At 45.2% G+C, this 15,177-nt stretch overlaps 1 protein-coding gene across 1 annotated transcript in view; it reads left to right on the top strand.

The window, feature by feature from the left end:
- Window positions 1–13,272, top strand: part of LOC139383828 (AT-rich interactive domain-containing protein 1B-like) — a 225,264-nt gene extending 211,992 nt beyond the window's left edge. The window contains exons 14-21 of the mRNA XM_071128404.1: window positions 8,270–8,408; window positions 8,588–8,766; window positions 9,278–9,404; window positions 9,514–9,633; window positions 9,744–9,819; window positions 9,945–10,842; window positions 10,960–11,090; window positions 11,316–13,272. Coding sequence (XP_070984505.1) covers window positions 8,270–8,408; window positions 8,588–8,766; window positions 9,278–9,404; window positions 9,514–9,633; window positions 9,744–9,819; window positions 9,945–10,842; window positions 10,960–11,090; window positions 11,316–13,208 — 3,563 coding nt within the window. The 3' untranslated portion in view covers window positions 13,209–13,272. The remainder of the gene's footprint in view (window positions 1–8,269; window positions 8,409–8,587; window positions 8,767–9,277; window positions 9,405–9,513; window positions 9,634–9,743; window positions 9,820–9,944; window positions 10,843–10,959; window positions 11,091–11,315) is intronic.
- The last annotated feature ends 1,905 nt before the right edge of the window (window positions 13,273–15,177 follow it).

The raw sequence follows: 15,177 nt of genomic DNA, 5'->3' as shown, positions 1-15,177 counted from the left end.
GGGGTGTATTTGGCATGTATTTGGAAGATTGAGACTTTTCATGCAAGCAGTGTTTACGGACATCATGTAAAAGTTTGTGTGCCTTTTCGTGGACTGATAAATAAAAACAAGGTTTCCTGAGGTCCCCCTGATATTATCACCAGTTATAATACCTCTAGATATATGGCAGGATTTGATTACAGCATAAGAAAGGTTAAGTAATAGGTAATGGGTAATGCTACTATGCTATTTATAAGACAAAGTATTTGTTTTGCATGTTGTCCCTGACACTGTGTTTCTAAGCACAATTACTGCGCTCAGCTAAGGAGAGAGAGCTGGAGCGTAAAGGTTGCGCCTCTAATTCAGAGCGTTGATGAGAAAAGGGACCCTGACTTTTAAATAGAACACCAGCGCCTCACCCGCGTGAGTCACACCAGATTGCTTTTGCTAAGAGGGTGGAGAAGAGCACCTGCCGTCACCACACAAGCACACCACACCCACGCAGATGTAAAGGACATTACACTGCTTGCTTAGTGAGTGCCACTTCATTCTGATTCGGCCAACCCTGAGGCTCAAACCCAGGACCTTGTCTTTTTCTAGCACACATGACCACCCTCCCAAAGTGTCTTTCCAGTCCCGCCACGTGAAAAGCTAGCTATACGGTGGCGCAAGTGGGGACTCTTCAGGCTGAGGTGTAAGTTTCACACATCCCCATGTGTTACACAGACACACACCTACTCTTGCATATGTCTGCATCCCAGCCTCTTAGCCACTTGATGGAGACATAACTTTCTGATGAATATTTACCTTCATTTTGAGCCAGGTCAGTGCGTCTACACTGAACCAAAATAGAAACACAACATGAAACAATTTCTAAGCTTTACTGAGTTACAGTTCATATAAGGATTGAAATAAATGTATTAGGCCCTAATCTATGGATTTCACATGACTGGGAATACAGATCTGTTGGTTACAGATGCACTACATGACCAATAGTATGTGGACACCTGCTCGTCGAGCATCTCATTCCAAAATCATGGGCATTAATATGGAGTTGGTCCCTCCTTTGCTGCTATAACAGGCTCCACTCTTCTGCGAATGCTTTCCACTAGATGTTGGAACCTTGCTGCGGGTTGATCAGGCTGTTGATTGTGGCCTGTGGAATGTTGTCGCACTCATTGGCTGTGTGAAGTTGCTGTATATTTGTGGGAACTGGAACACACTGTCATACACGTCAATACGGAGCATCCCAAACATGCTCAATGGGTGACATGTCTGGTGAGTATGCAGAACATAGAAGAACTGGGATATTTTCAGCTTCCTGGAATTTTGTACAGATCCTTGCGACATGGGGCTGTGCAACATGAAATGGCACGACAATGGGCTTCAGGATCTCGTCACGGTATATCTGTGCATTCAAATTGCCATCAATAAAATGCAATTGTGTTTGTTGTCCGCAGCTTATGCCTGCCCATACCATAACCCCACTGCCACCATGGGGCTGTATGTACACAACATTGACATCAGTAAACCGTTCGCCCACACAACGCCATACACGCTGTCTGCCATCTGCCTGGTACTGTTGAAACCGGGATTCATCCATGAAGAGCGTATTTTTCCAGCGTCCCAGTGGCCATCGAAGCTGAACATTTTCCCATTGAAGTCAGTTACGACGCGTAACTGCAGTCAGGTCAAGACCCTGGTGAGGACGACGAGCACGCAGATGAGCTTCCCTGAGACGGTTTCTTACAGTTTGTGCAGAAATTATTCAGTTGTGTAATCCCAAAATTTCCTTAGCTGTCTGGGTGGCTGGTCTCAGACAATCCTGCAGATGAAGAAGCCGGATGTGGAGGTCCTGGGCTGGTGTGGTTAGACGTGATATGCGGTTGTGAGGCCGGTTGGACGTACTACCAAATTCTCCAAAACGATGTTGGATGCGGCTTATGGTAGAGAAAAGAACATTCAATTATCTGGCAACAGCTCCGGTGGACATTCTTGCCGTCAGCATGCCAATTGCACACTCCCCCAAAACTTGAGACATCTGTGGCATTGCTTTGTGTGACAAAACTACACATTTTAGAGTGGCCTTTTATTGTGCCCAGCACAAGGTGCACCTGTGATATTATCATGTTGTTTAATCAGCTTCATGATATGCCACACCTGTCAGGTGGATGGATTATCTTGTCAAAGGAGAAACGCTCACTAACATTTGTGCAAATCATTTGAGAGAAATATGTTTTTTGTGCATATGAATGATTTCTAGGATCTTTCATTTCAGTTCATAAAACATGGTACCAAAACTTTAAGTGTTACATTTATATTTTTGCTCAGCATATTTAATGGAAGTAGAACATACACTGAAATTGAATAAAATATTTATCAGTTTTATATCACACAATTTTGAATCTGAAATCTTTTGGACAGAGCAATGTTGAGGGAATCCTATTTGAGTCAGAAAATGATAAATTGAAACCAAGACTTAAAAATAACTGATATTGTCACAAGATGGAGCGTTGGAACATAACTAACAAAATTACAGTTAATTAAAGTTAACTTAATCCAGTATAAACTAATGTACTGAATGTATTATTTATTCACTAATGAATGCATTCTGGGAGTGCTATAACGTCCAAAAGTGGTGAGATACCAATGGGTTGGACTCATTTTAAAAAATGTTGAAAAAATGAGGGCTTCAGAGAGAAACAAAATAGCACAATTTAAAGCCATATGGCATAAAGTATTACAAGCGCTAGAGATATCCAAAGGATGAAAAATGTGTTGTTATTTTTTATTATTAGACAAACAAGATAGGTACGTCTGGTCTGAACAAGTATGACGCCATTAATGTTTGTTGCAGTGATGGAAAAAAGTACCTCATTTTCATACTTGAGTTAAAGTAAAGACACCTTACAAGAAAATGACTCAGTAAAAGTAACCCAGTAAAATACTACTTGAGTAAAAGTCTAAAAGTATTTGGTTTTAAATGTACTTAAGTATCAAAAGTAAAAGTATAAATAATTTAAAATTTCTTATATTAACCAAACCAGAAGACACAATTTTCTTGTTTTTTGGATAGCCAGGGTCACAGTTCAACACTCAGACATAATTTACAAACAAAGACTTTTGTGTTTAGTGAGTCTGCCAGATTGGAGGCAGTAGGGATGACCATGGATGTTCTCTTGACAAGTGCGCGAATTAGACACATTTTCCTGTCCTGCTAAGCAATCAAAATGTAACTAGTACTTTTGTGTGTCAGGGAAAATGTAAGGTGTAAAAAGTTCATTATTTTCTTTAAGAATGTAGTGGAGTAAAAGTAAAAGTAGTATATATAAATAGTAAAGTAAAGATGCCCCAAAAAACTGCTTAAGTACTTTACACCACTGGTTTGTTGAAATGTATGCACGTCTGAAGCTAGTTGGTTTCCATCCTATTGTTGACACATTTTCATGCCAATATTCTAAAATCTGCAGAAAAACAATATACGCATTATCCCAGCTGAGATGTGTTACCTTCAAATTGACTTGATGCGGTTAAAAGGCTTTGCGAGATGAAGTAGAGCACACAAAATGTACTTTTTCGCTTAAGTTTTCATGTACCGCATAAAAATCTAAAGTTCATTGCGCTTCTATTGTATTTTGAACTCTACGGATAGTTCTGTCACAAACTGTTAAATGGACTCTGGTCCTGGTATGTGTACTTTAGCCAACAGCTAGCAGATACAGTGCGGGTAGACTAGTCTACATGATGAGATTATTATGGATATGATCACATTTTATTGGTCACATACACATATTTAGCAGATGTTATTGCGGGTGTAGCGGAATGCTTGTGTTTCCTAGCTCCAGTACAGTAGTATCTAACAATTCACAACAATACACACATCTAAAAGTAAAAGAATGGAACTAAGAAATATATAAATATTAGGGCGAGCAATGTCTGAGTGGCATTGACTAAAACACAGTAGAATACAGTTTATACAGTTGAAGTCGGAAGTTTACATACACCTTAGCCAAATACATTTAAACTCAGTTTTTCACAATTCCTGACATTTAATATGAGTAAAAATTCCCTGTCTTAGGTCAGTTAGGATCACCACTTTATTTTAAGAATATGACATGTCTGAATAATATTAGAGAATTATTATTTCAGCTTTTATTTCTTTCATCACATTCCCAGTGGGTCAGAAGTTTACTTACACTCAATTAGTATTTGGTAGCATTGCCTTTAAATTGTTTAACTTGGGTCAAACATTGGGGATAGCCTTCCACAAGCTTCCCACAATAAGTTGGGTGAATTTTGGCCCATTCCTCCTGACAGAGCTGGTATAACTGAGTCAGGTTTGTAGGCCTCCTTGCTCACACATGCCTTTTCAGTTCTGCCCACACATTTTCTATAGATTGAGGTCAAGGCTTTGTGATGGCCACTCCAATACCTTGACTTTTTTTGTCTTTCAGCCATTTTGCCACAACTTTGGAAGTATGCTTGGGGTCATTGTCCATTTGGAAGACCCATTTGCGACCAAGCTTTAACTTCCTGACTGATGCCTTGAGATGTTGCTTCAATATATCCACATCATTTTCCTGCCTCATGATGCAATCTATTTTGTGAAGTGCACCAGTCCCTCCTGCAGCAAAGCACCCCCACATCATGATGCTGCCACCCCTGTGCTTCACAGTTGGGATGGTGTTCTTCGGCTTTATAAGCCTTCCCCTTTTTCCTCCAAACATAATGATGGTCATTATGGCCAAACAGTTCTATTTTTGTTTCATCAGACCAGAGGACATTTCTCCAAAAGGTATGATCTTTGTCCCCATGTGCAGTTGCAAACCGCAGTCTGGCTTTTTATGGCGGTTTTGGAGCAGTGGCTTCTTCCTTGCTAAGCGGCCTTTCAGGTTATGTTGATAAAGGTCTCGTTTTACTGTGGATATAGATACTTTTGTGCCTGTTTCCTCCAGCATCTTCACAAGGTTATTTGCTGTTGTTCTGGGATTGATTTGCACTTTTCGCACCAACGTACATTAATCTCTAGGAGACAGAACGCGTCTCCTTCCTGAGCAGTATGATGGCTGCTTGGCACCATGGTGTTTATACTTGCGTACTATTGTTTGTACAGATGAACGTGGCACCTTCAGGCGTTTGGAAATTGCTCCCACGGATGAACCAGACTAACCCTAACCAGGTCTACAATTTATTTTCTAAGGCCTTGGCTGATTTCTTTTGATTTTCCCATGATGTCAAGCAAAGAGGCACTGAGTTTGAAGATAGGCTTTGAAATACATCCACAGGTACACTTCCATCCAATTGACTCAAATTATGTCAATTAGCCTATCAGAAGCTTCTAAAGCCATGACATAATTTTCTGGAATTTTCCAAGCTGTTTAAAGGCACAGTCAACTTAGTGCATGTAAACTTCTGACTCACTGGAATTGTGAAACAGTGAATTATAAGTGAAATAATCTGTCTGTAAACAATTGTTGGGGAAATGACTTGTGTCATGCACAAAGTAGATATCCTAACAGACTTGCCAAAAGTATAGTTTGTTAACAAGACATTTGTTGAGGGGTAGAAAATGAGTTTTATTGACTCCAACCTAAGTATTTGTAAACTTCCGGCTTCAACTGTTCATATGAAATGAGTAAAACAGTATGTAAACATAATTAAAGTGACTAGTGTTCCATTACTAAAGTGGCCAGTGATTCCATGTCTACGTATATGTATATGGGGCAGCAGCCTCTAAGATGCAGAGTTGAGTAACCGGGTGGTAGCCGGCTATTTTTCAGTCTCTTGGTCCCAGCTTTTTTTTTTGTTACTTTAAACAGCTGAAAATACAATATTTTGGTTATGATAAATATATTTCACAGCGGTTTAGATAGTTCAATGATTATGATTGGTTGAAGTGGACAGAGAATAGTCTCCATACTTTGCTCTAACACAGGAGAGACCTCATATTGCCCTATCTGTATATCTGTCTGTCTGTCTCTTGACACCCACTCTCCCTCTATCTATCCACTCATCCACTCTGCTGCTCCCAGGTGCCTGCTTGGCTGGCTGCTTCACTGACTCACGCTATATATAGCTGACGGCTAGGTGATGATGTTCCAGAGTAGGGAGAGCTGTTGAGCAGCCAAGATGGGAGGGGGGGGGGGATTTCCCCTGAGAATGATTAATGAGGGTGGAGTCATGGATATAAACAACGCTGACCTCCAGTCAACCTCTATTCACACTCACACGAAGCCTATGAGCCAGCGCTTTCTGTCTTATGTCATCCACCTCTACACACCTACACACTAACACACATCTCTCCCTCTAAATGTAGAGTAGAGGGCACTTGAGTTCACGCTCTGTAAATGTCCCCTCCCGCCCACTCTCCCTCCTAGTGTTGCCCTGCCTGTCTTTCTGCCTGCCTCCCAGTGTTTTTCTGTCTGCCAGCCTGTCTGTCTGCCTGTCTACCAGCTGGGATGGGAATGCTGCTAAAACCTTTACCTGCAGTGGGCTAAATCAGTGTCACACATAGTGTTGCTTGGTAGTCTTAAACAAGTTTGAGTTTGTATCCCAATAGTGCACTTTTATATCACAGAAGACTGAAATATAACAAAACCATTTGACATAGGAACACCAATTAATTATGAAATGACTTATGAAATGATGAAGAATATGAATAACATCCCATAAGGCCACTAGGTCACTTGAGTGCAGGAAAGGGCTACCCGCCAGTAACCCCTGGTTCCAGTGTTTACGTTCTGAGTTTCTCCACGTGTGTGTTTGGCCCCTGTCTATGGAGCAGAGGGGATATTCTGGGAAGAAGAAAATCCCAAAGACGCTCCCCTTCTATGCACTCTCTCCCTTTCTCCCTCTCTGTTCCTCCATCCCTCGCTCCTTCTCTCCCAGCCCCACTGCAAGCAAAGCCCTCGGCTCAACCATCCGTCTAACTCCCCCTCCTTTCCGCTCTCTCTCTAATCTGATGTGGCGGCAGGGGGTATTGTTGAATAATTCAGAAGTAGTATGAATTTTTAAAGCCATTCTTTATTCCTGTTGGAGGCGTGCAGTGCAGAGAAAGGCCATGGAGGCCTGTTTCAGAGGAGCGGTTTTACTAAACGCTCATTAGGATTCACAGAACCAGCCTCTCTTATCTACTAAAACTAGCCATCATGTTTTCCTTCATTCCTACTTGTACGCCTTTCACTACTTTAGCTTTGTAGGGTTTTCATGTGTAATGTGGCATGGCATTACATAGTTTCTTGTGTTGTTACAGACCTTCAATAATTTCATATTCCCATGCACTGAAAAATTCATAGCATGGCTTCATATGATTTATGCATCATATGGTATGATACTAGCTTCATATCATGTTAGCAACTTAACCCCTATTTGGAGTGAAGTGCAGTATGGTAGTGCCACTGGTACGGTAATCTCTCTCTGATATACCGTAGGGAGTGCACAATACGGTGAGCCTGGCCCCTACAGACACCCCCCTTATATGTTAACTACGGCTGTGCTCCCAGGCGTACCCTCCTAATGAACCCCTCACCGAGTTCACCCTGCCAAAAATGAAAAACAATCTTCAGAAAGCTGCCAAATAAAGCTCTCCACAGCGACTGCTGCGAGTTCCGCACCATTCTCTCCAATGAGCAATTCCCACAGAGAGGGCTTCGCTTCCTCCTGTTTCCCTGTCTTCTTCCTCCTCCTCATCCCCTTCTTCTTCTTCTCCTCCTCCTCATCCCCTTCTTCTTCTCCTCCTCCTCTTCGGCCCCTTCGTAGCAGTCCCTGCGTTCCCCCTCTACTCTTGGCAGGCAGGCGCTGGGGATAGGCTAGTGTTATTGCTGCCCCCGTGATGGGAGTTTGTGGTTGTTAGTGAGATAGGCCCCAGCGGGCCCTCTGATAGGCTAAGAGGATTTGGGGGAGCTGGCCCCCCTGCCTGGCATCACATATATATCACCCCTGTCAATGGCTGTGCTGTGGCCTGGCGTTCTGTCAGAGGGCCACCCCGCCTGCTACAGGTTAACATGGGGGAAATAGGAGAGGCCATCTTTCCAGGCCATCTGAACCGACTTCATTTAGAGAGGTTTTGGCCTCGGAACTCCCTCAGAACCCCCTCATTTCCCCCGCCCCCACCTGTTCCTCGGCCCTCTCTCTAAATCTGCCTGGTCTCAATGAGGATTAAAGAGGCTTGGCGAGTTGCCATAGGCTGGCAGTGTGAAGCAGTGCTACTCACTCAATATTGTTTCAATGCACTCCACAGGAGATTCCCTATTCATTTATAACCATCTCTCTCTCCCTCTCTATCTAACAGCTAACTCAGGGTCCCTGCAGGGCCCCCAGACCCCCCAGTCGTCAGGCAGCAGCTCCATGGCAGAGATGTCAGGTGACCTGAAACCCCCCACCCCAGCCTCAACCCCCCAGGGCCAGGTCACCCCCATCCCAGCCAGCAGGTATGCCATGACCCATCATTCAGGCACTCTCACTGCTTCATATCATGTTAGCAACTTAACCCCTATTTGTAGTGACGGTTGGGAGTGAAGTGAGTATACATACTGTACCTCAGTATCTCAGTACGTATGTGAAATTGTCTAGGTCCTTAACTTTTTACTTCCTGTCCCTCTGTCTCCAGAAACAGTGTGGTCAGTGTGCAGGACCCATTCTCTGAGGTGAGCGACCCGGTCTTCCAGAAGCGTAACTCCCTCCCTCCGGGGGGCCCTGGGGGACCGTACCAGCAGGGGGTCAACATGCCCCCTGACGTGATGATGAGGATGCAGTACGAGAAGGACCCCTTTGCTGGCATGAGGAAGGGTGAGTAGACCCAGGCACTGGCACAGACTTACCACCGTGCCGTACACAGCAATACGCTGATGAGATGTACAAACATGGCAGATGCAGAGCGTTGTCCTGTGACTGGAATATAAAGGCTGTTTTTCACATGAGATTTGCCTTTATGGCATTTATGAGTCCCTCTGTTGTCTTAGAGTGTCTCTTGTCCCAACTTCATCTTTGTTTTTTTCCCCCCTACATTTCCACCCGTCTTTCCGAGCAACACCCGTTTTTACCTACTCATTATCTGGTCTCTCACCTTTGAGACCCGGGGATGGTTAGAGTTTGAAAGCTGGCATCTGAAAAAAAGTTGTGAGTGAATGACAAAGCTTGGTTAGCATCACAGCACATTGGGGGTCTCCTGATCGTGCTGATGATTATTAGTAGGAGACTAGTGCCACCTAGTGGATGATCCATTACACCAGCAACACTATACACTGTGTTTCCAGCATTCTAACCATTCATACTGTGTTCATCTGGTCTCTCTCCACAGTGGCAGGAGGGGATTCCTACATGCCAGGCCAGATGCCCAGCGGTGGCATGCAGGAGATGTATGGCAGGCCTCCATCAGGCATGGGCCAGCGTTCCCAGTACCCATACGGACCAGGCTACGACAGGAGGTAATCATAGGGGCACTAGACACCTGAACTGATCAGCCATAGATTAGAAACCAATGTTGCCTGGTTTATGTTTTCATGCAAACTGACGGCTTGTCTGTCTGTCTTTCAGACCAGACCATGTGATAGGGATGGAGGGGAGCATGGGCACCCCCGGGAGCCAGAGCAACATGGGACCTTCCAACAGCGAGGGCAGCATATACTCTCCCAACAGATACCCCTCCCAGCTTAGGTGAGGAGCACGTCTTCAAAATGGAACTGAATAAATTATATTTGGGAAGGGAGGGAAGTTCCCTCTCTTTTTATAATTGAATGATCACTTCCTTCTGTTATTTCCTATAGACATGAGGGTTACGGGCAGCAGTACCCTGGCATGTCATATGGAATGCACCCCTCAGGGATGTACCCACAACAACAGGTGAGAGACAGACACTAAGGAGCTCATTGATCTGGCCTCATGATGCAGGTGTAGCAGAGTATAGTTGAATAATTGGTTTAGTATTGAATAAAAGCATCACCTTGATATCTTCTGCTTCTCCACAGGGTTACAAGCGCCCCATGGAGGGCATGTACGGCCCCCCAGGCAAGAGGCACGAGGGGGAGATGTACGGCCCCCCAGGCAAGAGGCACGAGGGGGAGATGTACGGCCCCCCAGGCAAGAGGCACGAGGGGGAGATGTACGGCCCCCCAGGCAAGAGGCATGAGGGGGAGATGTATGCCATGCAGTACGGCAGCCAGCAGCCTGACATGTACAACCAGTACAGCACTGGTTATTCTGGTCCTGAGAGGAGGCCCATGCAGGGCCAGTTCCCTTACCCCTCCCCCTACAGCCGAGAGCGCATGCAGGCTTCTGGCCAGGGTCAGCACCCCCAGCAACCCATGGGTCCCCAGATGATGGCCGGGGGGCCACCCTCCAACAACGGAGTAGAAGGACCCCAGGGGCCCAACATGTGGCCCTCCAGGACAGACATGGGTTATCCCTACTCTAACAGACAGGGGGCACCCTCCCAGGTACCGTCATACGGTCCTTTGGGGAGAGGAGAGGATATGGAGGGCCGACCCATCCAAGATGGTCAGTGGCTCGGGCACGGAGGCCATCGCCAGTCCTCCTACATGTCAGGTGGTATGACACCTATGTCCTCTCGCCAACCCCCTTCTGCCTACCAGACCTCCCCCTCCATGGCCAACCACCTGCCCCGAGCACCCAGCCCCGGCTCCTTCCAGCGCTCCATGGAGGCACGGATGTCCCCCAACAAAGCTGCCTATATGGGCTCCATGAAGATGCCATGCAAACCGGGCATGCCCATGCCAGGGCAGGGTAGTGGGCACCCAGGCCAGGTCCCACCTAACCTGCGGAGAGACCTCAACTACCCTCTAGGATCTGTAGAGGCCACCATGCCCCTTCTCAAGCCCCGCCGCAAAATGACCTCAAAGGACACTGGTAAGAGATGACCAAGTCCTTTTATTTGCTGTCATTGTCAAACCAGCACTGTTATTATCTTGATATCTGTGACAGGTATTACAATCCTGTCTCCTCTAACCCCTGTCCTCTCCACAGGAACCCCAGAGGCGTGGCGAGTGATGATGTCTCTGAAGTCAGGTCTGCTGGGTGAGAGTACGTGGGCCCTGGACACCGTCAACATCCTGCTGTATGATGACAGCACTGTGGCCTCCTTCACCCTCGCACAGGTAACTGGAGACACTCTTTACTCTTCTCTTATTGTTGTTCTCAATCAATCCAGGACTGAGCCTTGAAGACAGTCTGAAAGGATTTACGTTTAGTAATGCTTGACAGTTCTCCACCCCAAAACAAACCAACACATCTTTATCAGATTACACTGTAAATATTAAGGGATGCTAAAGTGCTTTAAAACCAAAGCCCTAATGTAATTTGTTATTTTGTTGTGTCTGCAGTTGCCTGGCTTCCTGGAGCTGATAGTGGAGTACTTCAGACGCTGTGTGATGGAGATCTTTGGCATCCTGGAGGAGTATGAGATAGGGACCATCGGCCAGAAGACCCTCCTGGGGCCTGAAGCCTGTAACCATAGAGATGAGCTGACCTCTGAACCTGAGATGGACTGTGAGGCCAGCCAACCAGAGCCTGAGTCTGAACAGGAGGTGGAGAGGGGGGAGGTAGAGAAGGGGGAAGTAGAAAATGGGGAGGACAAACCTGCTGACATCACAGAGAAAATTACAGTGGAACTGATGTCACCCCCCAATGCAACGGTACCAGCCCCTGAGGGAACGAAGGAGGAATCTGAAGCCGAAGTGAAGGTAAAGAAGGAAGAGGGGGAGAAAGAACAGGAGGGAGAGAAAGGGAAAGAAGAAGGAGAAAAGCCCACAGAGAGTAAGAAAGTCCCAGCTGAAAGTAAGGAAGACTATCCTAATCAGTCAGAGCCAAGGCCACAACAGGCCAGCAAGTACGACAAGTTTCCCATTAAGATCCTGCACAAAGAGGACCTGATTGAGGACATGACGGAGCTGGCTCACGTGACAGAGTTCACTAGTGGACTGCTCCACTGGCAGGTAGGCGGGGGGGATTCCACGGCCCACATCCAGACCCACTTTGAGGGCAGGGGAGAGCAGCCTGACAGGACGGAGGGAGAGAGAGACGAATGTGCTATTCTGAATAAAGAACAGGAGACTGACTCGAGGACAGAGGAGAAAGGGAATCGTATCACCGCCACCATCGATGACATACTGTGTGCCCGGCTCGAAGCTCTGTCAGAGGGCCACCCCACCCACTCTGCCCCCACCTACCCATTCAGGCTGCACCAGGGTGGGGGCCACAAGCACATCACCCTGCTGGAGGACGAGCCCCGCTGTTTGAACGAGGCTCCCCTCTCAGCAGCTTCTCCTTGGCAGGACTCCCTGGCCAAGCGCTGCCTCTGTGTGTCCAACATCCTCCGCAGCCTCTCCTTCATCCCTGGGAACGACTCAGACATGTCCCGTCACCCAGGCCTGGTACTGATCCTGGGCAGACTGCTGCTGCTCCACCACCAGCACCCAGAGAGGAAGAGGACGTCCCCTAGCTACCAGAGAGAGGAGGTGCAGGAGCGGGGCCTGGCCTGCAGTAAGGATGAGTGGTGGTGGGACTGTCTCACTGTACTCAGGGAGGACACCTTGGTCACCCTGGCTAACATCTCTGGCCAGCTGGACCTTTCCCTCTACCCAGAGACCATCTGCCTGCCCATCCTGGATGGCCTACTCCACTGGATGGTGTGTCCCTCTGCCGAGGCCCAGGACCCCTTCCCCTCGGCCGCCCCCCACTCCCCCCTAACCCCCCAGAGACTGGTGCTGGAGTGCCTGTGCAAGCTGAGCATCCAGGACAACAACGTGGACTTGCTGCTGGCCACGCCACCGTTCAGCCGCCAGGAGAAGCTGTATGCCACCTTGGTGCGCTACGTGGGTCAGCGTAAGAACCAGGTTTATCGCGAAATGGCTGTGGCCACCCTCTCCAACCTGGCACAGGGGGACTCCACGTCGGCACGCGCCATCGCAGTACAGAAAAGCAGCGTGGCTAACCTGATGGGCTTCCTGGAGGATGGGGTGAGCATGGCCCAGTACCAACAGAACCCCCACAGCCTGCTGCACATGGCCCACCACCCCCCCATGGAGCCCCCCAGTGTTAACATGATGTGTCGGGCTGCAAAGGCTCTGCTGGCTATGGCCAAGGTAGAGGAGAACAGGCCAGAGTTTGTCTTGTATGAGGGCAGACTCCTGGACATCTCCATCTCCTCTGTGCTCAACCCGGGGGTAGCCAGCATTGTATGTGAAGTACTCTTTCAGTTTGTAAAAAAATTATGACAGGAGGATAGACAGGCCCGGAGCCAAGAGATGGACAGAGAGACGATGAGATGAAAACGTTATTCTGTGGTTTTATAGTTTTATTTAAATTAAATGGAAGAAAGTTTCTATATATATATATATATATATATATATATATATATATTATATATATATATATATATATTATATATTATATATATATATTATATATATATATTATATATATTATATATATATATATATATATATATTATATATATATATATATATAAACTTTCTTCCATTTAATAAAAAAAAAATATATATATATATATAGCTCCTCTGCCCCAATTAACACTTTGGTTTTGGGATTTGAAAGATGATTTTAATACAAATATTTAATACCTGCTGTTGTTTAAATGTTGTATATTGTTTGAAGACTTTTGTTTGTACTTTTGTTTTGTTTAATCAAAGCTGGTGCCAGATTTTGGAGAGGATTCTTTCATTTAATTTTTCTCTTTTAAAAGTTTTGGAATTTTCTAAATGTTTAAATCTGTATGTATCATATATGGTTTGTTTTGTTAACGAAGCACAGATTTATTTAAATTGTGAGAGATATTGCACATAGAACTTTTCTTGCCACACAAAAAAGGAACATTGATTTTACACAAACATGTCAATGTTTCCATCGCTGGAGAAATTGTGCAATAGGACTAGTGCAAGTTGTCTGTTGAGGGCAACTAAAAGATGTGAATCTTTTTTTAAACACTTGCAATATGTGATTTTGACCATGGGTAGGCAGTGTTGCATCAGCCAATCAAAAACATTTAAAATATTGTCCTAATTTTAACTGTCAAACGTTTGACTTGCTTCATTGTTGTCAATCATTACTACTAGATCCGGGAGTCAATTTTGACAGAGGAACAGTATCTTAAGCACTTACATTTGTTTGATTTCCTTTTTAACCCATGTTGGCGCTATGTATGTGTATGTATATATATATATATATATATATATATATATATATATACACATACACACACATAACACATATATATATATATATACACACACACACACACACACACACACAGACTTATATACATTGGACACTACTTCACTCTTTTTTTCAGTTTTGGTTGATTCTCTACATTCACTATCCAAAATAGTGTTATTACAAAGTGATGGAAGTCTCTGACTATTACAACAACTACTTTTGTTATTGGTAAGATGTGTTATTGTCGTTATACATATTTTGTTATTGGGGTCAAATATTTGAACAGAGGTTGTGTCGGTCTCTGTATGTATAAAGTTCCTGTTCTACGCATTGTAATATAGCTTCAAGCTGATCAAAACAATGTTTGGTAATGAAATGTGGAAGTGCCAGGGTCAGGGATAACTCGCCGAGGTTACAGAAGACTTGTGAACATATTTCTTTTCTGTCCTTCATTCATGGAAATTGACATCTTTTTAAGCCAATGTAGTTCAAAAATAAAACTCAGAAAAGAACCCACAACACACACAAGGTCTGACAACCCTTTTTTTCCCCCTTCTTACTCAATGACTAATAATACATCTCTATACTCTGTGTTCCCACGCGTTATGAATAAAAGGTACGCTGACTACTGCTAAGCGCCGGGAGAGTTGCAATTGTGTTCAGACAATCTCAGGATAATAAAACAAACATCAACAACTTACCATTAGAGTTTCTCAAATTGAAAACACAGAGAGAAATATTACAATCACTGCTGTTCTTCTGAAGTCCACCTGTAAAGCAACACTGCAATCTGGCCTAACCTCATCATTTGAATGGTCTACACACTCCCCAGCCACAATCACAGCCACGAGAAATGGGATGAAATGAAGTGAAGGGTTATAGAGGTAGGACTGCTCTACGTGTTTCAGGCCACGTTCTCCGTATATCCAGTATGCCTCCTCTAACTCAGGAATATTGTGACTGAGGACAAGGCTCCTGACTTCACCTCCATCATTCCTTGTGGACAACATC

The sequence above is a fragment of the Oncorhynchus clarkii genome, chromosome 25 (assembly GCF_045791955.1).
Source record: "Oncorhynchus clarkii lewisi isolate Uvic-CL-2024 chromosome 25, UVic_Ocla_1.0, whole genome shotgun sequence".
Taxonomy (NCBI): domain Eukaryota; kingdom Metazoa; phylum Chordata; class Actinopteri; order Salmoniformes; family Salmonidae; genus Oncorhynchus; species Oncorhynchus clarkii.
Note: the sequence above shows the minus strand (reverse complement) of the source record. Positions and strands in the feature narration are given on the sequence as shown.